General features: G+C 40.8%; 1 protein-coding gene across 12 annotated transcripts in view; it reads right to left on the bottom strand.

The window, feature by feature from the left end:
* The window catches only part of kcnq5b (potassium voltage-gated channel, KQT-like subfamily, member 5b), a 125,586-nt gene that overhangs the window by 20,744 nt on the left and 77,534 nt on the right, over positions 1 to 27,308 (bottom strand). For 8 of the 12 annotated variants that reach the window (XM_044190763.1, XM_044190769.1, XM_044190764.1 and 5 more), the window contains exons 2-8: positions 16,034 to 16,124; positions 14,502 to 14,628; positions 8,233 to 8,408; positions 5,969 to 6,094; positions 3,397 to 3,507; positions 1,656 to 1,751; positions 503 to 597 (exon numbers count right to left, since the gene is read on the bottom strand). In XM_044190763.1, coding sequence (XP_044046698.1) covers positions 503 to 597; positions 1,656 to 1,751; positions 3,397 to 3,507; positions 5,969 to 6,094; positions 8,233 to 8,408; positions 14,502 to 14,628; positions 16,034 to 16,124 — 822 coding nt within the window. Of the gene's footprint in view, positions 1 to 502; positions 598 to 854; positions 944 to 1,655; positions 1,752 to 3,396; positions 3,508 to 5,968; positions 6,095 to 8,232; positions 8,409 to 14,501; positions 14,629 to 16,033; positions 16,125 to 17,391; positions 17,410 to 27,308 lie in introns of those variants that run through there. The other 4 variants (XM_044190765.1, XM_044190775.1, XM_044190768.1 and 1 more) reach the window with 2 other exon arrangements.

Genomic DNA, 27,308 nt, shown 5'->3' with positions numbered 1-27,308 from the left:
CGCCATGGAGGGTGAATGCAAAAGTTGCTGCCTCAGTCCCTCAAAGTGACAGCAGTGAGTCCCTGGCCTATTGAGCACTCAACTGACTTTAGTCAGAGAGCCTGACTCAGTGTGAATGCTGTGGAGGGCTAACATGTTCATTTAAATAATAGCGGCAAAAATTAAGGATTGTTTAGAGATGTCTTAGAAGTCAGCAGTTTTTGGTTAATTCAAGCAAGATGAGATTAACGGAGCCTGGAAATGATCAGTCTTTTTGATGGCTGTGAACCAGTTTTCAAACTCATAAGACAAAAAAAGAAATGATAAAATCAATGCATTTATATTTTCAGTCAAGAAAGCAAAGCAGATACACTAAACAATAAGACAGAGCAGAAAAAAAGTGAAAAGGCTTAATTTAAAAAAAAGAGAACTTAAAATGAATGTATATAATTGAAATATGGAAAAGATGGCTAGAGTGGCACAGACACCAAATAAAGACACCAGCTGCCATAGTTGTACCTACTTTATAGGGCTGCAGGTATGCAACGCCTTCAAGTGAGGCTTCCAGGTAGCAATGGAAACCGAGTTCTCATCAGCCGCATAACTACGCCAAACACACTGCATGCAGAATACACAAAACCAGGAAGAAGTAAAAAGTATGAGGAGCCCCCCCCCCCAAAAAAAAAGATAAATGGAAAGGATTACAAAAAAATTAATATAACAAAAACAAAGCAGGAGGAGGGAGTCAGAAGGAAGAGGAAGAAGAGGATGAGGAGAGTAGAAAAGAAAACAAATTTAAAAAGCTGATTAGTGAAACCAAAAAACAAGTGTGTCACACGTCTGTGGTTGGGCGGAGGTCAGGCATGGATACATGCCTGTGGGAAGGCAGGAGGCTCTCATAGTGCCTCCACGTGGCGTCCAGGTACGGTCTGGTGCTGTCGGTGGAGTAATAACGCCACGCAGCCTGGTACAACATGGGGATGGACAGGATGAAGAGGAGGAGGAGGAGGCAAGAGGAGGTGGAGGTCAGGAAAGGGGGGAGATGGGAATATAAGATGGGAGAGGAAGGTGGGAGGGGGGAAGCCAAAGAGGAAGAAAATGGAAAAGCATGTGGGAGGAAAGTAGGTGAGAGAGCAGAGGAAGAAAAGGAAGCGTATGGAGAAATATATGAGAAGGACAACGTGAGGTCAGCGCCGCTAAAATTCAGGATGAAACAAAAGGCGTGTGCGAAGACCAGGCTGGAAAAGAAGGAAATGCGTGAAGTAGACAAGAGGGGGATGGCAAGAATGGGTTTGCTAAACTGGAGTTTCTGGGCTTAAACACAGGAGAGTCTGGAAGGGGCGTAAAAAAAAAAAACCTCCCAGAAATTAGAGAGCTTACTGCAAAGTGAGGATGAGGGGGCGCAGGGCTGGACAGACTGAAGCTACATGCTATGTGCTTTTTATTGGGTAGTTTCAGGGTTTGGTAGAGTCCGGAGGAAAAAGAGAAACTGGAGAATGATAAAATCATTTAGGGCTTTTAAACACATTTTATATTATGCAGGCATTCAGTTTACTTGCTGTAGTGTATTGCTTTGAATAACACCAACAATTCATAGTAATAATGTTTTCATTTTCCAGCCCAAAAACAGTAATGTGTGTCTGAGAAACAGAGAGAGAGTAGGCTGTCTGCTTTACCTGGATGAGGTAGGCGGCCGGGTTTCTCCTTTTCTCAAAGTGCTTCTGTCTGTGCTGCTCCTGGACCTTCAGGGCAAAGCCTGAGCCCAGAATACCCTGATATGATATTAATAGGAATAAATACTTGATGCACATGCACGCCAAAGACACTCAAATATCACTGAGCTGCTGAGAAAGGCACTGCAACACTAATGAGAACGTCCACTGTTGCTGCATGAAAAATGACAGGGCCAATTCGGAAACGGCGTGTAATATGTTTATTTTTGTTGAAGGAATAGTTCGACATTTTGGGAAACGTAATTATTCGCTGTCTCGTCGAGTTAGATGAGACGATCGATACCACTCTCGAAGCGCATTCACATTATCGTGGATAAACAGTTTTGGTGCGCGCCTCCTCCATTATTGTGTATGTGGTGTGTTGCCACGGCTCTGTGCGGATATCCACGGTGCGCCGAGTGGAGCGGGGATGCGCCGAAAATTCAAATGTGTTGAACCTTTGACCTGAGCTGCACTGACCTTTGTGGGTGCAGTCGATTGCTGTTGACCACTGCTTGAGCTAAAAGATGAACAAAAAACTAATTACTTGTGTTTCTGAATTTCCAGATCTGTACAATAACACATTTTTTAAAAATGTAGATAACGTGGTGCTGCTTAGTGCAGCGCAGCGCAAGACCCTTGTTTTTCCGCTGTAATGTGAATATGCCTTCATGACTGTGTTTTAAGCATGGGGCTGCAGCCAGTTCTCATTCCCAGGGCGTCAAATACTGACGTTTTGTCACGCCCCTCTGCGTTGTATACAGATGCACAAAGTCCCCTTTAGCATTTGTATGGGATGCACAGGGCTGCCAGAAAGCCTTAATGAAGTCAGGTGACCAGTATAACAAGCGACATAAAGAGCAAGGAAGCCTGCCTGCGGATGGATGGGTCAAACTAACACAGGACTTTCACCCAGAAGACCAGGGTTCGTGTCCCGTGTGAAACCAAAAGTTAACACTGAGGTATTTAAAGTTTTACAAGTCATGTCATGTGACTTCCTACTACCTAACCAAGTAGTTTCGTTGGCTAAACCAAACCTAACCACATGTGACTTACATCACGTGACTTCCTTCCCCCTACCAAGTAGTTTCTGAAGGCGTCTCCTACAGACGCTAAAGGGTGTACAACGCAGGGGGGCCTGACAAAATGGCGGTATTTGACGCCCTGGGAAAGAGAGCGGGTTGGGGGCTGGAGTCGGATGGTGACTAGCTTAGCTAGCATGACGACTGGAAACAGCTAGCCTGAAAAAATGTATATATTGTATACCATTTGTTTAATTCGTACAGAAACAGAATGTAAACAAAAACGTGTGGTTTTATGCACTGGTAGCAGTGACTTCCTTGAGTCTTGACGTCACTGTGAGGTTGTCCGGCAACCAGCAGAAACCAGACAAAGGATAAACTGTTGCTCGTCAGTAAATTCTCCCTTTTAAATTGTTGGTGTTATATTTCTGTTTGTGTCGAGATGAAACTTGTTAAACTTGTAGGCTTTAGAAGGGCTAATAGGCATAATGTTTTTAAACTTTGGAGAGAGCGCAAGACACAAGATATAAAATCAAAAGACGACGGCCGTGCTGTGTCAATAACTTGGCTGCACGCTAATTATAGCTTCACAAACTGACATGTCAGAATGAATAACACTGACAAATGTGCCTGCTCCCTGACTCTTCAAAAAGAAAGGATTTACTTGAAGAATACAGACTTACCGCTGGCAAGGCAAAGAACGAAATGCCCAGGAGGGCAAACCCTGCCGACAGCATCCGTCCTGTCCATGTCTTTGGTGTCTTGTCCCCATAGCCAATGGTTGTCAGGGTGATCTGTGAAAACAAATGACTTATCATCCAGTCCTGAATGGTGCTCATATTGAGGCTCTGGCAATTTATACAAATGAGAGAAAATTTAGTCTGAAAAAAATAAATAAAAAACATATGACACCGCCCACTGTATAAGCTTTACTTCTTCTTAGAAAGAAGTTCCCATAAGTTACAGTTGACAGGAGGTTGTTTCTTGAAAGACCTTTTGGTACCATTTTTTAATTAAGTTTATTAAGCTATAACTAATAATGGTTAAAGTCCTGTATAGATCAGTTATAAGCCATTAATAACAACAACTTTTGGGTTTCCAGGTTATTAAAAATCCCTGTTGCCTCCTCTTTGCTTTATCTTTGTCTTTTTAGCTCACTCTTGAATTGAATTTATTCACAACTCCTTAACATTTACTTATAACATTTGTTTGAATTGTCTTTTTTTCACAACCTGGCAACCCAAAAGTTGTTATTAATGGTAAACGGACTGTGCTTGTATAGCACCTTTCTAGTCTTCACACACTGCACATCACATTCACCCCATTCACACACATTCATACACTGATGGCAAATGCTAACTGCTCATCAGTCCAAAGAAACTAACTCATCATTCACACACACTGAAGGCTCGGCCCTCGTGAGCAATTTGGGGTTCAGCGTCTTGCCCACACTTCCATATGTGGGCTGATAGCCGATATCGAACCGCTGACCTTCAGATTGGTGGACGACCCACTCTACCACTAAGCCACAGCTTAAACATTAAGAAGCCATTATTTACAGCTTTATAAAGGGTGCCTTAACAGAAAGTGTTTTACATGTCATTTTTCATTGCTTTGAGCAGCAAAAGTAAAAATCCACTCCTTGCTGTATTGCTGAGGTGGCGTCAGATGTTTCTGAAGCATATATTTCAAAATCTCAGCATCTAGAACAGAAACTATCCACATGGCTACATCAGGGTATATGTATATATATATATATATATACATATATATATACATATATATGTATATATATATGTGTGTGTATATATATATTAGTTCACCCAAATAACAAATACATACACACACACACACACACACACACACACATATACATACATACATACATACATACATATACATATATATATACATATATATATATATATATATATATATATATATACATATATACATATATATATATATATATATATATATATATATATATATATATATATATATATATATATATATATATATATATATATTGTTATTTGGGTGAACTGGCCCTTACAAAAAATAAAACAACATTAAAAAGCTTCATTTGGATTCACCTTGTGTCAGTCGTTTTGTGAATGACACAAATGATTTATGATTGGTCTAACTAACCTAATGTGTTCAGTATTTGCCTTTATTTTTCTTTGACCACTTTGAGTTAAAAGTCTTTTGCTGTGCATAACTGTATTATTCTTTTCTTTTGCACACTGCTTGATTTTGCCACATAGAGGCATGATTTTAAATGATGCCTTCAGGCAGTGCAATCACATCTACGTGATTAGACCTGTGTGGAGGCTGTATAGGCGCGGGTCTGTATGGCCTTCGTTCTAACACTGATGAAAGCCTGTGGCTGAGATGCTTAGTCTGCCTTGGTAAAAAAGAAGCACAGTATGTGTGTTCTTATTGTACTTTATGTCTGAGGACCTACTTAAATCTATAAGGATGATCTGTGAATACACGATGAGAGGCCATTACAGCTCTGACTGACTGCACTGAACCAAAGCAAAGCGAGGACTAAAATGAAAAAGAACAAATTATGTTTTTATACAAGAAGAAACTGAGTTAATTATGATAATGATTCCTAGTGATAGTACTTAGCACATCAAAATGTGACCACTGAATAGAGCTATTCACATGTGTTCAGCAAAAGGTGCATTTAATGCAGTGTGTTCACTTTTTAATGACAGGAGCAAATAAACTTGGCTTGCTTGCCTTCAGCACTCTGTCTGTCTGTCTGTTTTATCTCTCTATCCATCTATCTATCTTTTTGTTTTGGCAGACTGATCACTCTGGGTTACCTTTCATTCAGTCTCTGATTGCCTTGCATGACAATGGCAGCTGCAATCATTTCGTACCATTATGATTTTTTGAGCCGGTATGAAAATGGCGGTTAATGGAGCCGTGCGGGGCTAATGTTTATGGAGGAGCTGTCAATGCACAGAGGCAATGACAAACTCAACAGGAGCAGAGGCAACTGATTTTCAGCGTCCAATGCAGGACACATTCATGTGAAAAGGTAACAGTGTTAGACAAGTTGTTCTCCTGTTGCCCAAGAAACTAAGCCAAGCGCAGACTGTGGCTAACAGATAGCTGCAGGTATTGGAGGTGGAGCGATAGGAATGCAAACTCGTGTGGCAGCTGTTAAAGTCATCATTTCCATTCTGAGTTTTGACTGAATCCTGGCAGGCAGAGCTACAGATATTCCTCCAAACTCACCGTGCCCCACCACAAGGCGTCTGCGTAGGTAGCAAACTCCTTGTTGAACTTGTTCTCCACAAGGTAGACGAGGAACGAAGAGAAGATGAGAACCAAGAAGCCGATGTACCAGGCGGTTACCAGCTCCTGCAGGCAGAGGTCAGAACTGACTTTCAGAGTGTAATCGTGGAAAAAAGAGAATTTTGTTAATGCACAACCACTGTCGATCAATCTAAATCGGCTTTTCTATGAACTTTGAGGACAAAACTTTCTATGTCATAGAATGACCAGGTGATCCAAGTGAAAGTTATCACCCGTTATTGAAACTGTCCCTTTTGCTTTTACAGTAGGGTGAGAGCTTTTCATAGAAACCCAAATACAAAAGTGCACAAGAGCGGATACATCTGTTGTTAAAGTTATTATCAGGCTGGCACTTCCCAGCATGTTTCATCTAATTAATGCCACCTCCAGCAGGCCGAACAGTAAACTCTAATCACAAAGATGTAGATGAAGATTAATCTATTCTACCGTCTACCTATTAGTAAGATGATGTTGTGAGGAGTCAAACACACTTAAATGGAGATCATAATGTAGATTGAAAAGGAAAAATATACTTATATACACATACTATAAATGCCCATCTCTATATTTTTTTGCTATTGTGGTACTGTTGACCACTGGCCACTGGCTTCCACTGCACTGCAAGCTGCAGCCTCCAGCTTTATGCCAATCGATTTTACCCGCTGCTGCTATCTGCTCTTCTTGCTGCTCACACTAGGATGCTGTTGCCGATACACTGCAACACTGCTCTCTACTCTTCTCCAGCACCCCCCCCCTTCTGTATGTTATTTGATTCGAAGCGTCAATTCATCAACATTTCTAAAAGCATGTTTGTTGTAACTACTCTCTACAGAAGAAGTAGTCCCTTTGAAAACTGTAGACAGTATGCGTGTTGTACCACAAATTAAATTCCATTCACCTACATTATATTGGAGGGGAGGCAAAAATCTCAGAGACAGATATCTCAAAACTAGGCAAACAAAACAAAAACTATCTGCATGGCTGCATACCACCAGAAGCTGATAAAGTATGTATTTGTGATTTGGGCGAACCGATCCTTCAGTTCAGCTGTGTGTGATGACATTTTCTTTTACTTCAGGCTGCATAATTGGCTGTTCTTTGGTAATTCATTTTCTTCGCTCAGAATGCACTAGAAACAATTTCCTGGCCAGAAACTTTCATGAATAATATATAGTGGCCCAACAGCCCTTTCAGAGAAGCCCTTACAAAACACATCCGCACTGTATGCACAGTCTTACATTATTTGACCTTTTCATTTAAAATGTGATGTTGGTTATTCAGTTTCAGCAACAATGACCTGCATCTATGTGCTCATGTCCTTATTCTCATTTTATCTGCCTTGTCTGGTTTTATTTCTTTTTGTAAAGCACTTTGTAACATTGTTAAGAAAAGCGCTATATAAATAAAGTTTAATATTATTATTACCGATCTAAGATAGAAGTAAAAAGAAGTGGGTGGATTTGTGTGGGTTGCTGGACTGAGCTCTAAGCATTTTAATACCAGCACTGAGTCTAATACGCCAAATTCTAAAACAATATCATTTGTTTCTGTACCTTTCTGTATTAAATTGTATAACAGTTGGTAATTAAATGTAAACTATTGAACAGAACATTATATGAATGCTTTCATACAGTGAACCTGACCAGGCAATATGGATCTACTCTAATGTATAAAGGTGTTTATAATGTGTTGTACACCTCACCTCACTACAGAATACACCTTCGTACGACACCACCACTAACTACTTCACTTGGGTGTACGTACCTATTAATGTGTTAATTTAAAGTACTCTACCCACTTTACAAGGATTCATTTAATATTAATAATTTATGAATTTGATTACTAAATGCAGCGTCTGGGTTACTGTGTCTGGTGACCTCTGACGTTTAGGGGGCAACCCTCGATACAACCCAAACTATTCACAGGCCTCTGTAAAATGAAAATTAGTAGAACTGTAGCAGCATTAAACTTGTTATGCTTACAACAATTTCACGACAATACTCATGTACTCAGAACTCATGTTAGGATGAAATTATTGCTGTGCATGTAAACATACTGTTGTATATACAGTATATAGTGCATGGGGCAGCACAGTGGAAGTCACAAGGTCAAGGCCCTACGCCGGATCAGGGATCTTGTTCTGTAGCTAACAACAACAACAACAGCAAGTGTGTTTGAGTATTGGCCGTTCTGTGGCAGCCCACCTTGCTGTGCGCGTAGACCACAGAGCCCAGCAGCTTCCAGGTGCCTCCTCTTCGGTCCATTCGCACCATGCGTAGGATCTGCAGGAAACGCAGGCTCCGCAGGACCGAGGTGGCGAAGATGTTGCTCTGGCTACCCGCCGACACCACCGCCACCGACGCTATCAGCACTATGATGTCTGGAGGGCAGGGAGGAAACACACACACACGAGGGCTCACCAAAAGAAAAGCTGAAATCTACACTAACTATAATTCGTTATGACTCAAACCTGGAAACAAAATACAGTGTATCTGGCATCATGTTCATACATTTTAGTTTTATAAATGTCCTAATATATTTAACTGAATGGAAAGAACATTCTAGGACAAGGCTTCCTTTAAAAGTTGTGTTATTTTGTAAAAGTATGACTTAATGCTCTCTTCCTGCAATTTGTATTCTAAATTTTGCCTCCATGCAATGTATTTTTGTCATCTGTGTTCATGTTGTTTATTTTCATGATATTTCTTGCATTGTTGATGAATACTCATGTAATTCAAGTCAACTGAGTTCATTACATTTGAACATGGACTCAAATGATGATTTGTTTAAGACTTTGATGCAAAAACAATATTTGTATCACCCAAATACTGTGAAACAACAATGATTACACTCATGATAAAGTTACATAAATAGATTATACATGCTTATGCGCATGAGAACAAAAAGAAATTGAAACGACTTGTCATAGGAGCAGAAAAGTGTCACCCTGATAGCTTAGAAGTCCAACCTAAAGGCAAGTATATCTTACTAATACTACTTAATGTGAAACTGGCCTTTTAAACAGACAGGTGGGATGGTTCATCCAAGCCTCAAGGTCAGAATATCTGGGACTAGCTTGATGTCTCTCATGTTGCTGCAATAACAGCACCTGACTGTTGTCTCCTCACGCTCACCCTTCACTGTGGCAAGTTATCCCAACAACGGCTCCATATCACTAGAGCTGACATAATCCGCCATGGGCATCAACAGTACGATAATGTACTGTGAACTCTTCCTATATGCACCATATGTTTGCATAAGACTCCTGGCTACCACATTGATCTGCTGTGGACATAAACAGGACAGCGGGGAAGAAGTAAGTGGCTCACGCACTGATTCATGAAGAATATTTTTCCATATTACATCCATCGGAAATGATCAAGATCTCTACGGTCTACGGGTTTCATATTTGTTTCTCATTTAATTTTCCCATAAGCACATATAAGTGCTTCTATATTCACTGCAATATTTAAAATAATGGTGCAATGTTCCCTATTTAATACTCATGTGCAATATACTCTGTTTACAGTTTAAAATTCCCTATTTATTGACATCTATTCATACTTCTATTACTGCTGTGCAATATCCACCGTCTCATAATCATCTTAATAAGCTACACTTAACTTGACAGTACTCATTATTGCACTATTACTTATTACTTATATTATTACATTGTATTATACCATACATACTTATCAACCTCTAAATCCACTTGGTACTTACACTTATTTTAGCTTTTATACTTATATCCACTTTGTACTTAATTTATCTTACCTGTATTATAGCGTATTATATTTTGATTTGCTTAGTACTTCTATTCCTTCTAAGTGTGCACTGACATGAGAGTGAGCAGCTGTAACGAATGAGTTTCCCCTCGGGGATCAATAAAGTACTTCTGATTCTGATTCTGAAGTGCAGCCAAACTGTATGTGCTGCAACTTGTGACAGACAGATACACAAACATCAACAAACAAAGGCACAGACAGAGAAACAGGCAGCCATACGCACATACAGATTTAACTCTGTTCAGAGGAAGTTCACACAGAAACCACACTGAACAAATGAATAACATCAAACCCACAAAGAACACTGACAACTAAAGTAACAAGCTCCTATGACTCAAGAAATAACTTTTTTTTTCTCCTCTTTTCCCCTTCGCTTCTCTCTCAAACAGATCTTCCATTTCAGTGACGCGCCATGTGAAACTCTACCCTTGAGTAGTGTTATTTAGTTTGCTCTGTGCAAGAGGTTTTCCCTCACATACTGTATAACCATCCCTTTTGCTCCTGTCCTACCGCCGAACCCGTTTTTTTTTTGAGAGAAAATGCAGACCAAGGTGTGGCTAATGGCTCCTGTTCGAAACCATGGACCAGTTGACCCATAGTGGAGAGAGAGAGAAGGGGAAAAGTCAGCAGCAGCACCATGAAAAATACATGATTGAAACCCAGGAGATGACGGGGCACCCGCAGAGCTGCAGCGGGTTCACTCCCTTTGAAGGTGCAGGGAGAAAAATGTGAGGAAAGTGACTGACAGAGGGATGAATGTGTGCGCGCGTTTGAGTATCAGTGTGGTGTGTTTTTATTGGACTTTTATCATTTGCAACCCACAGGAGACAATCCACAAATGTGTAGCATGATACACAAATACCTCACATCTCACAAACATGGATTTTTTTATTTGTGTTGTGTAAAGTCATAAAAAATACAGAGGGATTGTGAATATGCATACTTACTCTGTAAAAACAAATTTTAATTCCACATAAAATGATATAGGTTTTACAAATGTAAACAGTTTCACCCCAAGAATTACATGTAAAGTGATATTTACACCTTTGTGGATCCATTTTTGCACATTTGTAGACTGCTTCCTGTCAGCTTGCGGGCCACGTGACATTTGTGACTTCCCTCCTATTTATTTGTGGAATTTTGTCCGAGTCGTACCGCAGCAGATCTGTCAAAAGGAATCTGTAAATTGAGGTGCAGTTACTAGCTACTAGATTCCCTCACATGAGTTGACGGAACTACAGTCTGTAAGCTGCTGGAAGAAAGCGTCAGATGAAAGAGTCATCGTACCACAGGAGAAAACAAGCTGGCTTCTACCAGGAGGTGAAAGACCAGGTGGAGCATCTTTATTTAACCTAAAGGGCGTGATTCAGGATCGGGTTCATCACTGTCATCTCCAGCTGAGTGTGCTGTGCTTGCTTACTTACTGGCGTTACCCACAGTTTGCTAACATTAGCGTTAGCTAGCTGTGGCAGTGGTGTACAAGCTAGCTCATGTTAGATCATTTAGTTCGGGGCCCTGTTTCAGAAAGCGGGTTTAGTGAAAACTCTGAGGGAAACTCTGGGTTTTCAGTTCCAGAAAGAGAGGTAACCTAGCCTGCTCGCTGGCAGGTTTTCTTCAACAAACCCCGAGTTTCACTGTGATGACACGCTGTTTCATTTCCTCATTCATTCAGTCCCTATCAAAGCGCTATCGAAGCGCATTCGTTTCTTTTCAACGAAATTCAGTCCAGTTAACAGACAGCTCTTCTGGCAGCAGTTATCAGCGGCTCCAACAGTGAACTTCAACTTTGGAAAAAATGGACAGTAAAAGGCACAAGCCTATGTTCCATAAAATCAATTTTATCTTAATAAATCTCCATTAAATCTTTGTGTTTCGATCGCATTCGGAGGTGGCGTAGAGGGTTTGAACTTGTGATGTGTTCAAGCTAAGACTGCGTGACAAGTTGCTCTTTAAGGTGCAGTTAGACGGAATTCATTAGCATGCTGTAGCAAAAAGCAGGCAGGACAGGAGACAGCGTGGGTAGGGTTGTAGGTGCAAACTGCTGCAGCTAGCATGACTACTTGTAAATTACACAGCTTCTTAACAAACACTGTATTGTTACTAACCCCTATCAGTGTCCTTGCAATCACAGCAGCCAAACAGCATCCCTCCTTGCATCATAAAGTGTTCTGACCTTCAGGCAAACCCTCAAGTGATGGAACCCAACAGGGAAATCAGACAAACATATCAGGAAGATTGTATGATATTACAGTCCATCCTCAGGCGCACCATTCCAGGACATTTACCAACACTTTCCAGGAGGACCAGCCCCAGTGAGTGATGGGAATTGTGCAGCAGGAGTCATTTATTCAGGTTGTTAGCGGCTGTGTTTCTTTCTCAGTCCTCAGGGAGTGTCCATACTGAAGGATTTGGTCTTAATGAGCTTTATGTGACTGCAGTGGACAAATCAACTGCTTACACCAGTTGAGGTGAAATTGGTTCCAGTTATTTATGAGTTCATTCTGGTCACTCTGGGACATGTACGTTTACGCACTGGTACATATAGGAAACTACACTTAAACAGACATGAACAGAAACACACACAGCCTCAGAAACTCAACAGTGGCGGTGACTGTTGGATCTTACCAGTCAAGAATGAATAAAGAGTACAACAGAAGAGCACGCAGCGGTACACATGCATTGACAGACTACCACAGGTCTTGGTCACATTCGGTAAAATTTTGTTTTAGTGTTCAAATTCTGCATGCAAACTGATCATTTGACCACACGGAGAGTTTTTACAGAAGCAATAAACTACTTCCCTTAGCGAGCATTATTTTAGCACTAATATGAATGTACAATTTCAGCTAAGTTGTTTACATGCATGTTTGATACTGTGTAGCTGAGGATCCCTGCTGCCACAAATAAACCAGTTACCAGCATTTTCCCTCTGGCATGAGCCACCAGCAAAGAATATGAAAAATATATATATTTGAACAATTCCACAGATGACTTAGCTAAATGATGTATCTTCTGGGTTCAGTATTATAGATATTACAGAGGTAAACTCATTATGGCTCATCGGTTTTCAAAGGGCACATCAGATAGTACTGATATATAACATGGTAATACAGGTAAGGCGACCAGTTAACATGATACTATATCTGCTTACATGTCCTGAATACAGTATAACAATGTGTTTAATATTGTTTGACAAAATAATGTCAACTTAAGGTCTACTTACTAGCTTTGTCAGGGCTTTCAACCGTATTACACAGTCTTGGAACTGGCTCGAGTGTCATCATGTGACCTATGCACGTAGGTTTTCTAACACTGGTTATCCAATGATCATCCAACTTCATCCATTCACTGATGAAGACTGTGATATATGGTTGAAAGCCTTGACTAAGCTGTGAACTAAGTGAACCTTGAGTTGAGATTATTTCGCCATACATACAGATCACAAGGTCAAGAACAATCTTCCATGCTTAATTAATATTATTCCCAGAAATTAGAATCTTTTACGGAAATGAAAATGAGATTTTGTGGCCTTTGTGATAACACAGTGGTGCTATGAACGGTAAGTAGAGGGTCTGGGGACGACATGTTTGCCTTAGTGCCAGTGTAGAAAAAACTAGGACTGAAAAATCGTTAAATCGTCTAGACATTTAACAGCAAATATCGCTGCTCTCATTTATGTATTTACTCACTTGTTTTATCTACCATAATCTTCTGGAGCCAAACTCAAATTAGTCTGTCAGTGAAGATCCCATTATTTACTCCTCTATCTGCACGGTAAAAGAAATCCTCACTTTGACGAGCATTGTTTAAATAAATCCCTGTTCCACAGTGGGCTGTAATCTAAAATCAAACCATATATGTTCACATTGTAGTTGTGATTTTATACAAAACTCCCATAATCCCCTTCTCGTATGCATTTTTAAATTTGATTACGTCACAGTGTGAGAGATACAGTTATATATGGAGACATGAACGCAGCAGTCGCAGGGTTTCTCTCCGTAAGGAAGCAAGAACACAGAGAAAGCCAATGATACACCTAATTTATTCGTTCGGTTTATCTGTCAAAGCCACAAACGCATGATGGGACTGATCATCTCCATCTGTCTCTCTACTGCTCAGGTCCTCATTTTCTCTTTCATTTTCTCCCATCGTCGCTCTCATTTCTTCACACTCTATTTCTCTGCCTCTCTCTCTTACTTTATTTTCACCCCTATTTTTTGTTTTGCTCATATTCCCTCAGTGCTGACAAACTACAGCGCCCGCTACAAAGTGTAGCTCAGGGCACTGTGTGACCTCTAAGCCCTGCTCTCCCCCCCCCCCTTGAGCACCCTACTGTACTTTCCAAGAAGGAGCAGAGAGATCCATGTCTAAACAGTGGAAAGAATAAAAGGCAGTTAATGCAACCTCATTACGTAAATGCTCTCTGCTCTTATGAGCTCTGACCACAACTGAAAATGACACAAGCAAGCTATGGTCAATAGCGTGCTGTGGAACAGTGCTTACGCAGTTTGATGTTAGACGCATCAAAGTGCGTTCACAGAGAGGACAGCTGCGGCCCACTACAGGGCAAGAAGAAGGCAACTGAAAGGAGAAACAATGAAGGAGAGGAAATGATACTCCTGCTAGAAAAAAACCCCCCAACTTTTTGGGGGGAATTATCTGTGTCTGTTTCCACAAAACAGACTCACCTATGACGCAGAAAGGCTTCCTGGCGAAGCGGAGTCGGCCCTGCCATCCTCTGTAGCGACAGCAGCATCCAGCCGACCAGATGCGGACGATGTACTCCAACCCAAACACCACAATCATCACAAACTCCTGTTCAAAAAGACAGAAACAACAGTTGTTTTGGCAGTGTGTTAATGATGGTAACAGAGGCATTATATATTAGTCATTGCTTGTCAGATTACAAATCCATCATCACTTATTATTATACATATCATTAATGCAATGTTTTTGTCATTAAAATGGACTCCAGGTTGACAAAGTATTGTATCTGATAATGACTATGACAGGTCGTCTGTTATTGCACACACATTGAATAAGCTTCCATTAGACGACGACGCTGATGCAATTAGCGCAGTACAATTTGTGAAATGGTAGTTACTGCTGCAGGGGCAATCGTGTGCAGTAAATGTATAAAAAAAGCGACCTCTCCTTTCAGTTAGAGTCTTTTAAAAAGCGTTTTTGCTCTTGCGCCCACTAGTAGGTCATTCTGTTCTTCCTGACTTTGTTCCTGAAGGCAATTTTGAACTCCATTTAGTCTTATTAGTACTAAAAGTAAGTTAAGTTCCCAGTTTGAGGGCAAGACACTTAAACAAATGAGCCACTGATCTAGAAGTCTAGGTCTGCTATTTATTATAGAGGAGATACTCTTTGTAATCCTAATCCAGTACTTCACATCTCCCCTCTATTCTATTAAATCACAATTTGCACAAATCACTCTGATCAGGTTTTCCATTTACATTCCTCCATTTTCAACCTCAATACTCAGTCTGTTTAGACTCACTACCTTTAGGGGGAAAAAAGAAAGAAGTAAAGCATTCTGTACTTCCCCAACAAATTGTTGTTCCTGGCAGTGTGGAGAAGGCTTGGAAACAGAATTTAGACCTTTGTGAAGGCAAATACCTATTTTACAGAACAGTTAACTGCATAAGTAAAATGTAAGGAAAAAATCAGAATTTTACAGACTCTATGCCCTCTGTATTTCTAAAAAGAACCTTGAGACTAAAGGAAAACGCTTCATGGTGCAAATGTTATGTTGTATGTGTGTTAGCTAATTGCACTGACAGGAAGTGGTCCGACATTCTGCCTGGAAAAATGTCATCATATTGAATTGTATTGTATAGAAGGTCAAACTGTAATGACAACAGTGTGATTTGATGTCACGTCCTCAAAAAAGGTCTAAGCACGCTATGCCATTGTTTAAAACATTGTAATAATCCTAAATTGACTTTGTGACCATTGGAGATGATTTAAAACAATGGACAATGGTAACAATGGTAATATTAAAATGCTTTTTGAAGTAGAGCATGACAAATACACATTTTTTCAAGCCTATATACAATAGATAGATGGTTCTTGTTTCTTTACCTTTCACCCTTTTTCCATACCCACGTCAAACTAGAGCCTGACCAATAACTGAAGAAAAAAGGTAACGCTAAGGAAAAAAGCATTAACTGGCATTTTGTTGATAGAAATTTTTTTTTTCTCAGTTTCTTACCAGAATGAGCAGACAGTAGGGGGAGAAGTCCTGATGAGCCGGGATGGTGGAGAACACAGAGAGGACCAGGCAGCTGAAGACCAAGATGAACCTGAACAGAACAACAGAAAAACAAAGGAGAGAATCATACATATGACACACACAAGTGGAATCAAACAGGATGACACCACACTGACCAACAGATCAGATCTCAAGTTCCAAAACATAATTTCCACTGGTCACAAATATGCCGTTGATCATAGAAATGTGCACTCAAGTGGAATTGTCCGCTGTATTTTCCTCTGTGACAAACTCTTGAACCCATTCTGGCACCGAAGGAGGATCAGAACACGAACAACCTGGCAGCACAATCACAAAACTTATTTCCTCTCTGCAGTGAACCATGAGCCCGACTATTATTCAATTTCCTGAGATATCAAGTTAATCATGCTTGTTTGTGTAACATGATTTGCAAGAAACAAGCAGTGAAACTGCGGCTATTGGAAAACAAGCAACATCCGACCATTTCCACACTCCAACTGTCGCTCCCTCCGCCAGGAAACCGTAGCCTTCTATCTTCATAACCATAACGTGTTTTTTCCCCATCGCATAAATCTTCCAAAAACACATCGTTGTCTGAAATACAAGCATGGGGTTTAGAGTTACGGTGGCTCCCGATGCTAAACGGCGAGAGCACATCTGTGTTTTATCATCTCAGATCTCCTCTTAAGCCTTCTGGAGAAAGACCGGTTGACATGCTGTGTGTGTACTTTCTTTTTCAATGTTGTCCAAGGAGAGGTTAAAGTAGAGCAGACATGGCTTTTTTTCAGTCATGTCCCGCTTTATGTTTGTACAGTTACACATTAATAATTCAAATGGGAGACCTTTTGCTAAGCGCTAACCCTTAGGCCTCTAAATTTGTGAAAAACTTTCCGTTCAAAAGGGGAGACTTCGCTCTCAGGATACTGGTCTCATGATAGCAAGGGCTGGTACAGTATATGTGGCAGAAAGACCAGCAACGTTACGTGCAAAGCCAGCGGTAACGGGACAGGAAAGGTGGAGCTAATTAAAAATAATGAGCTGTCTGGGTGGTACCTCTACCAAAGAGCTGCTTACATCGTAATTCTCATCACAGTTTAATAGAACTTTGTCTGTAAATGTTCCTTTCATCAAAGAGATCCATCAGACAAACTAATAGCCTGACAGCAACGACAACCGGGATGGCCACATGACAAATCACAATATACTTTTCCACATATTCAAAAAGAGAACGTTTCAAAACATTCCATTTCCGTGACCGAAATGTCTTATGTTGGATACAGTGCATTTTCTAGAAATCAAAAAAATCTCCTCATTAAAGAGCCAACTCAGCATATTACCTTCAGACAACCAAAACACATCGGGGTTCTGATGAGCAGATGATTCCTCACGTCGCTGTACATGGGGCAGTGGAACACAAAATGAAATTCATCCTCAACACCAAGATCACAAAAACACATAAACGCTGCTCTTCAGGAAAACCTTTATATGTGCGTACCTCAGGTGCCATCAGTGGGGTACCAGCTCTTAACTGAGCACACAGGACCCTGTGCCCTCTCTTTAAATTAAATATAAGGTTCAGTGTAGCAGTCGTCTTTAATTTAAACATAGTTTCTGAGCTATGGCTTATTCCAAATCTCCTCCTTCCAGTGTTCCTTATAGATCTTTAATAGTTTTTGTTTGACTATATTTATGTTACACTGCAAATTATTCCCCAAAATAAAATGTAAATCAGAAAGACAGAATACTGCAGAAACGTCTCTTGACCCAGGATGACGGTGTGCGCTGTCCCAGTTAAAGACCTTTTTGGTGTGCCTTTCCTCTGGCAACTGGACGAGCCGGTTCCACAGCCGTGGAGCTATTTCACATCTCTGCTTTACAAGACATGACTCCCATGCCATGTCCTCTTCAATAGCTCACTCAGCAGCATATTTATGCACCCCAAGAAAGCACCTCATGGCTCGACTCTGGATAGCATCCTTAATACCCCACACCCCTGCAGCATAAAATAAAATTGAGCCTACCATTGAATCATAAAGGTTTTAAAATGTTGAAAAACCAAGGTCAGGACACAGTTTCATCTTAGTCATCACAGACCCTAACGCTCCTCCTGCTGACTCTGCCAATGCTTCTTTTTCCTGCAAGATATTTATGAGCTTTGATCCAAACTGAAATGTACAACGTTGCTCAGCTGTTCATAGTGCTTTCTATAATGTATAATCTGTGCTTTTTCACTGTTAATAGCAAGTCTCCATCTGCTACACCACAAACTCATAATATTCAGCATTTTTTTGTAAATGCATCTCTTTCTCGGCAACCAACACAATGTCATCAGCAAGAATGCTAAAGTTCATATCGTCAATCGATTAATAAGTGCCTGAAATCTCAATTTACTGTTCACTATTGAGCAGTGATGGAACGTAAGTACATTTACTTAAGTACTGTACTTCAGTACAGTTTTGACATACTTGTACTTTACTTGAGTATTTCCATTTGATGCTACATTATGCGTCTGCTCCACCATGTTTCAGAGGGAAATATTGTACTTTTTCCTTCACTACATTAATTTGACACTTATAGTGATACAGTATGCTTATACGGTATGATGCAGTATACTACTCATCTACCCAGTGGTATACAAAGTATCTGAATTTGGCTCCACACTGACAAACATTAAAATGCTCTAACATGTATTTGTTAGTGATAAAAACAGAATAGTATAATATTTTATAATAATGCAACACTGTGAAAGGAGCCATTCTACATAAGTACTTTTACTTTTGATACTTTAAGTACATTTTACTGATAATACATCTGTAAATTTACTTAAGTAACATTTTGAATTCAGGACTTTTTCTTGTAATGGAGTATTGTTAGACAATGGTATTTCTACTTTTACTTAAGTTAAGGATCTGAGTACTTCTTCCACCACTGCTATAGAGTAAACTATTTAGTATCTATTATTTAGGGTGTTGGTAGTAGGTTAGTAGTGACCGAGTGAACGATGGACTGATTTAGGACACAGCTTTTCATCTTAATATAAGGAAATGTGTCCATTTCATTAAAACTGCCAAAACTGATTTTTTTGGCCACTTGGGGGCAGTGGAAACAAGTTGTGAACACAAAGTTGACATATCAGTTAAATTAAATTTTATTTATATAGTGACAATTCACAACAGTTATCTCATTGCACTTTTCTTCTAGAGCAGGTCTGGACTGTGCTGTTTTTAATCACCTTTTATGTGGATAAGGCGAAACTTCTTAGCAAACAGTTTCTTATTTACACATCCAGCAGTTAAAGAGCTACATTATCATTTATTTGGAATTGTGTTTCTGGTCACCTGACTAAGTCTTTAGCTCCAACTCCTGAGAGAAATATCCGGCTCTTTAGCTGCTAAATGCTGCACGATGTTCACCACCTAGATGCCAACTTTGACTGTCTGCTGTTTGGTGCTGAGCAGGTCGTGTACTGGCCGAAAACTACGCTATGAGATCGAACCAAACCTGTAAAGCTTAGTGCCAGACAGCTAAACAATGAGCTGAAACTCATTTGGTAATGCGCATAGCATTTGTATCCAGCGCAGGAGTGGCAGACTAATAAGTGTAAATACATTTAATGGCTATAGCAGAATAAATGCCAGGCGAAAATAGTGTAAAAATTGGGTTTGATATGACAGAAATCTTAAGAATTCGCATCACCAATGCACTGTAAGCCGTTACCACCAGTTTACTGCCATGAAAGTACAGGGCTGAGTATTTTACAGCTCGATTTCTTAGTCAGTGCAACGATATCATGTCCTCAAAACCCTATTTCTCAAACATTAGAGCACGAATTTTTAAAAAGCTTTTGCCCAATATAATCCATTTCCACTTGCAAAAATTGGCAGTATGATATTGGCTCTACCCATAATGCACTTTGTCCATCTCCACAGCTGTATTGAAGTAGAGACTGGGGACTCCTTACTATCAGCTCCTTGGTGGCAAATTGACCCCAGATTATCACAGGGCTGAAAGGAAGTCTTTCAAGCTCAAAAACCGGGGGCCATCAGGATAACATCCAGTGTTTGAATGCCGCCTGTGTGAAAATGGTGGGTGTGTAGAGTGGGCCAGTGTCCCATAGCCTGCTGTTCTGATCCTTGTCACTCTTTGATATCCAGAGAGCCAAAATGGAGGTCAAAATTTTCCACAGCCACGAGAATGGTCATGTCATTATTACTCGACCCATACGTTCTCTGCGCTCTGTCACATGGCTCAGAGAACCGCTGGAGGTTCCGAGTGAAATAAAAGCATTAAAGTATCAAAAGTTTGAGGTTTCCTCTGTTGACATTTCCAAAGATTTGAATAATGTGATTTTGAATGGAGGAAAACATCTAGTGACAGGCATTGTGGTGCTGTCAGCTGAAAAGCAAGCTCCTTGTCACCGGCACACCTACGCCTCTCGCACTTACAAGGTTGTCAGACCGAAAATTACAGAGTGACAATCAACTCCCTTCATCCATAGCCTAACTCGTGTTTCCATTTTGAATATATTTACTGTATAAGGGAGTAGAGAATTATTGAAAAGCACCATGACAGTGTCATTAAGCTCTCAACAAAGTTTATTAATTAATCCCCCAAACTAGTGTTCTCTCAGCCGGCATTGGTCCCTGTGTGTCACGATGGCCTGCGCTCATAAGTGGCAGAATTAATCTGGAGTGTCTTGCTCCGCACTTCCAGCAGAGTGATCACTATTAACCTTCCAAACAGCAGTGGCTGAAAACTAAGCTAGCTTACACACACACACACACGCGCGCGCGCGCGCAAACACACAAACGCACCCTCGCAATCGCAACATAGAGGCATCTGTCCTTCGTCCCACTCACCCAATCACCTCTTTCAAAAGCACCCTCCATCCTTCCTCCACTCACAAATGAGCTGAAAGCGACCCAGCACCCTGAACGAGTGGTAAGTGCTGCTCTTATTGGCAAAACTTAATTGATATGTTTGGAAAATGAGTCGCAAGACTAATGACTAATGTCCACAACTGGTGGATAAAAACAGATATACAGCACCTCTGTGATCCTCTTTGTTATCTCTGTTCAGAGGCAGGGCAAGAGGGTTGGCTAGAGGTGGCACAGCCCCTCTCCGTCGTGGAATCTGATTGGCCACCCCTGGTTCCCCCCCTACCAGAGTCAGAAGATGATAGGTAGTTGGCTTATTGCTATCAGAACCTCTATATGAAGTTACTGTTAACATTTCTTGTTACAAAATCAATCGCGACCACAAAGAGACACAAAACGACCACAAACGACGTATCATTTGTAGCCATTTTGTGTCTCTCTCAGTCTGGGTGTCTTGCTCCTTTGTAGGAGTGGTGGGGGTCCTTTCACATGTCTGTGTCCAGGAGCCCGTTGTCTCATAATTATCCATGGCTGTAGGCTTTTTGGATATACAAATAGCAGCTATTTATTTGGCATTCATTTATTACACTGAATAAACAATGTAACTATTAATAATGCACAGCTTATTAATGCAAAGACCCAGGGCTTTAAACTTAACTAATTTCCCAAATGTGCCACCCCCCCCCATTCACCCCTTCCTGTGTTTTCCTAAGGTATGGATTTGACTTGTGTGTCTGGTGAAAGTCTTCTCTTTTTATTTCTACGATGAACCAAGACAGATACTGTGGAAAGAGAAAAATCAATGCAACCTCGAGACCCACAGGCTGAGTGTAAAATGTAAAGAACCATTACTCTGGAAGTCATCAAAAAGGGCCATTCTGGTGACTCCTGGTCATGTATTAAATGGGTCAATGCGCACTGATTTACTTAATGATGAGATCCGATCGGGTTTCTTATGCCAGATGCTTACAGAAGAAGCCCTCACTCACATGACATGTAGATATGTCCTTTGATGCTGTCCATGGTCCTGAAACCAAATTCTGCTCCTGCCTTTGATTGCACCCGTGGGTTGTTGATTTATCATTACGTTTCGCTTTCACAGTACACCATGATGCTATTTAATCTGGGTTAATATGAAAGCAGATATTTAATTGTCTATGTCTTTGTAGCTAACTCTCTTTTCCTATTACCCTGCCATTTACACTGAGCTGTGTCTCAGTTCCAAAGCACATAATACTATCCATTTTTGGCAACAGTTAGTATACCAGAAATCAATGCACTTTACCATGTTGTACAAACACGAAATAACATAAGAAGTGCACCAACAGCTGTTAATCAAACTCTGACTCTGGAAAACTACAGCCAGTTAGGGAGGAAGCACAGTGTCTTTCCAAAGATTTAACTTTACTTTTGTTTTCTGCGATGTTCCTGGAGCTGTTTCACTCGTAACCACACTTGTTGTCATTTTTTCAGGCTGTTTGTAGCTCCCCCATTCCCATCGAGTGAAACTAGAGTATACTTAGCTTTATCACTTTTCCATTGTGAACACTGGGGCTGCAACTAAGCATTTTCATTATCGATCTGTCACTTATTTTTCCAGTTAATTAATTAAAAGGGCACTACATTCTTTTTGCCTGGTGAGGGGGTCAGTGTACTCACATGCTTTGGCAGAAGGTGGCGTTCTCAAATACCATAGCTGGGGTTGCAGACATAATAAAGATTGACCACTTTTTCACTTGACTTCTTAAATAAAGCTGAGGCTGGGAACAGGAGAAGTGTGTGTCACGTTAATGTCAGCTCTGCATTATCCTTAGTGACTTAGTATGAGGAGACAAGGATACAAAAAGAAACCTAAAACCTAATAAAACACTTGCTCGGGGTCGGCGTCTGTCAGCCTTTCGGATGTCTGTCTCGTTACGACATTTGCTGAGTGTGTCTTCGATTGTTCACTTGTCCAGGATCTGTACGTATTGTATTATTAGATTATTGAACAGCTTTTAAATACAATTTCTGTGGTTATGAGAGTACTTAGAACTAAGCTAAGTAAGCAAATTGTGTGATTTTCATGTTTTAGCTTTAGGTTTCAAGTCTGAGGGCCCCCAGACTTTTAAAATGCATTCAAATGCTGGTAGATCATCTCAGAAATACAAAGTAGTAAAGCTAAATGATGCATTTTCTCTCTATAATCATGCAGCATGGCCATCAGAAGTTATCACGCGGTCCAAAGAGTAAAACATCATCCATAAAAACTTCATCACCAATGGTCTCAACATTATTACCCACAGTGGTCTGTCTAGCTCTTTTTATGGTGACTGTGACCCAGAGACAGGACCTCATGACCTCTGACCTACCCTGTGAGGTCATGCAGTTACATTCCTCCACAGAGTTGGTCATGCATTGCATGCCTCAAAGCATTTTTTGCATTCAGCCTGACAAAAAAGTTGGTTTATTCCAACAGCGGCAGGCCTTCTCAGTGTACTTTGCACATTCCTGAGGCTTGCATGGGGGAGGAGTAGGTTTAAGGGATATGTCTTACACTATTAGATTGTTATCACTGGTTTAAGTACTGTACTTACATTCCCTGACTTTACACTCTTTCAGCACAGTCACACACATATGCACAAACACGTGCAAGACAGCATGTTTGCGCATGTGTTCCGTGCAAGCTTTCGGCTGCTACGTGCTATAAGCCAGAGTGCTGCCAGTGAGCTGGGGAAATGAGTGTGACTGTAAAGCTCAGAGGACGCTGCTACGACACCGAAGGCGACGGAACAATTTCCATAATGCACCTGGGCTTTGTGAAAGGCTGAGCCAGGGACGCTGCACACTGTATTTTGTCAAAGAGTGGCGGTGGTGGTGGTGGTGGTGGTGGTGGGGGGTGTCTCACCTTTCCCATTACGCTGATGTTATGCACCTCAGCCTGCAAGAGGCATTGAAAGAGAGAGCAGAATGAGCAGAATGTGTTTGGGAGATTAGACGAGTGCAAATTTACTTGCAAAGTTGGCACAAAGAGGGACCGGGAGCGAGGATTTTCATGACGTCTTGACTATTGATACAGTGAGGTGGTTTAGGAGGAGCCCCGTGGGTTCGTTTGTTGGTGTGTGAGGCTTTTTGCCGTGCACAGTGTTTAGAAGAACGACACCATTTCGATAACACAGGCAACACACAGGACTGTGGAAATAATGCCTGCAGTCGGATCCGTTGGTGCTCCGTGCATCCAAATAAAAGAAAGTATAGCGCAAGGATTTTCAAACTGTTGTGGCTACATTAAGAATAACAAACACATACACTGTAACTTGAACATTATATATTTTAAATGACGTCCTATTTTGTGGTGGGGCTGCCATACTGTTTGTGTTTGGGTTAAGGAAAGGAAGTTCTATCCACCACAATGAAAGGTTAGAAATATTTAGAAAATATTGCAAAGTCAACACATGACGCATCTTGTTGATTGCCAAGATTTTCATTCATTTCTTGCTCTTCTTCTACTTTGTAGACAGAGACATTCCTTTACATGTCATTTCATTTTATTTTTTGTTGTTTGGCTTTTGTACGTGCACACAGGCTGAACCTATGAAGCTCTGTATGTTTTGAGAGTAATTAGGAACAGGGTTGCTCTTTCCATTACATCCATGACACTTGCCAATGCTCTCAGTTTTGCTGCTCGGCCAAGTTTACTACCACTGACATGTTCTGACATCACTGGATGGAGAGTTTCATTTGCTTTTCTCTGCCTGGGGGCGTCACTACAGCTCTACATGTCAGGCGGCCATACGACTTCCCAGGATTTCTAAACAGTAAAAAACAGCAGGCTTTCTAGATCACTTCACATTGAGGACAGAGGCTCTTGTAGCAGGCAAAAACTGCCACCATGCCCAGCAGCTGCAGCACAGACTCATGGCACTTTCAACCTAAACACACTCAATATACATTTTTAACAATGAAGTTAGTTGTTGTTAAACCTGCTACTGATTATGGCGAACTTGTTAGCAAACCAACAGTTCCTTATTTACACATCCAGCAGCTACGGAGCAACGTTATCATTCATTTGGAGTTTCTGACCAGCTGATCACTATAAGTCCAATATTCACTGTCTTTGAGCTCCGTTTTTGGTCTCTACCAACTCCTGAGGTAAATATCTGGCTGTTTAGCTGCTCCACTATGTTTACCCGCTAGTCGCTAACTTTGTCTTTCCGTACAGTGGGGGTTTTTAGAGCTTTTTCGTTGAAAACGGCTGCAGTAAACGACGCTATGAGAGCGGTGAGAGTCAACCAAAACAGTAAAGTTTGTGGGCCGGACAGCTAAATGAACTGAAACTCACTATGCAGCCACTGTGGAAAACCAAATGTAATCAATTACATTACATTAGGGCTCATTAAGTATTTGGTATTAAGTATTTGCATCACCACTCACTCAACAGCAAACGCTACGTCACTCGTTAACATGATGTAGCATTACTGAAAATCATGGTTTCAAGTTGAATGACAGGGCACTGATGTGGTGCTGTGAAATGCCATGTAGAATGGGAGTTTTTTTTCCTGCTTCAGCCTGCTGGTAGATGTACCTGTCAGCAGCCTTTTTTTGTGCTCTTACTTCCTCCCCCATCAAACACGAAAACCTTTAATGCTAGCTTCAAGTTGTGTACCTTCCGCTGGCTTCAGTCGTCGTCGAACCCCCTCATTTAGTTTAATTTAATGTCGCCAATATATAAAAGCAATGCTCTGTACAGGAAAGGCTTTTTTCCTGCTGTGCGGTAAGGGCTGATGTTCAGTTGCTTCTTAATAATATAACAGGAGACATCTGGAACTACAAAGACTGAAAATACACAATCTTTAGTTTATATTCATTATTTGTGTTTTTCAGTGTTTTTATGATGCAGTTCGCAGTATAATTAAAGTCTGTGATTATAGACGTGTAACATTTTTACTTTTTTCTCTGACAAGATATCTTAACGTGGCAATGTAGGTTGAGACAAAAAGGCCTGCCAGTGAAGCTTGCTTTCAAAACAGCAGTTGAAACATTTTATCAGACATAACATCATGTCCTAATGTCTCGAGAAGCTACAGACAGGCTCTACAGTTTGAAGGAACAGTTCGTACTGTGCAAGTTGTTCTCTTTCAGCTCATAGTGCACAGTCTGAAGAAATTGCAACTGATATTTTGCACCTCTTTTTTAAAAGCCTGAATCTTGCCCTAGTTGGTGTTATATTGCATAACCACCTCCATCATCTTACCTCATTTCCTACTGTGCTCAAAAAAAGATAATTAGTGCAAAAAGCAGATGGAAAGGGTGCATCATCTCGTAATGTTTCTCCCCTCACAGCAGCACTGGAGATAGAGTTGGCTACACGGCTTGGCAGAGATATCACAGCTCACCTCCCAAAAACAGAAACACAAGAGGAAAACAAGAGGAGCCTGCGTTTGGGCATGCACATAATCCTCTGTGCTGTGAACTGATGTTCTATTACAAAAGCAAAATGTGAAGGCGCTACGAGGAGATAAAGCCACAGAGACCACCCACGGTGTTCTGCTGTTTCGCACTCGTCCTTCATTTGAACACATCCAAGAGACTATAATGAAAATTAAGCAAAAACTGCCATGGGTGTATAATGAGAAGTTAAGGGCCTTTAACATGCTTGTTGGAAAAGAAAGAGCAATGCATCTGGATAAAACCACAAGTGTGCAAACCCGTAAAGCAGCCTTATTCCAGTTTAATGTGTCCTGTTCTCTCATGTCGAGGCACGTAAAGAGGCCGTGCAAATTAAAACTCCATCAGCAGAGCTGTAGGAGGACTTGTAATGGAAAGTAAAGGAGGAACTGAACAATTCTGACTTCATAAATGAGCCAGACCCTGTGCGGCCTCCCGCTGTTTTTGAAGCGGCGCTGTGTTGTTGGGGAGGTGTTCATCCCTATATGTAAGTACCGTATGTTGGTGGGACTGCAACCAGGGCTGAATGATTCATCGTTTTCATATCAAATATCGTCGTTTGTGTGGTTTTAAAATGACAAGAGCTGCAATGTTAATTATTAGTTATATAACAGTGTCTTAACAAACAGGGTGAAAAGGTTTCATTAGCAAGAGCTGATTTCACCAACTATAATGACAACTGTTGCAGGCAACTTTACTCAGCTGTAGCTCATTAATGTTAACTATGTGAGTTGTTCAAACAACAAAAAGAGTCTCTTGCTCTCTGCATTCAGCTGACTGTACTATTTATGCTGCGTCAAAGATGAACCACTCTATGTAGGCTAAACTTTGATGTTTGAAGAAATAGACAGTGGGCTGTGTTTTAGACAGGTAGCTAGCAATTAGCTTGGCTGTCATAGCAGATACAATCAAACACTGCCAGACATGACTTAGTTTAGCTTAGTTTTATT

The sequence above is a fragment of the Siniperca chuatsi genome, linkage group LG3 (genome assembly GCF_020085105.1).
Source record: "Siniperca chuatsi isolate FFG_IHB_CAS linkage group LG3, ASM2008510v1, whole genome shotgun sequence".
In the NCBI taxonomy this organism is placed as follows: domain Eukaryota; kingdom Metazoa; phylum Chordata; class Actinopteri; order Centrarchiformes; family Sinipercidae; genus Siniperca; species Siniperca chuatsi.
This window is presented reverse-complemented; position numbering and strand designations above follow the sequence as displayed.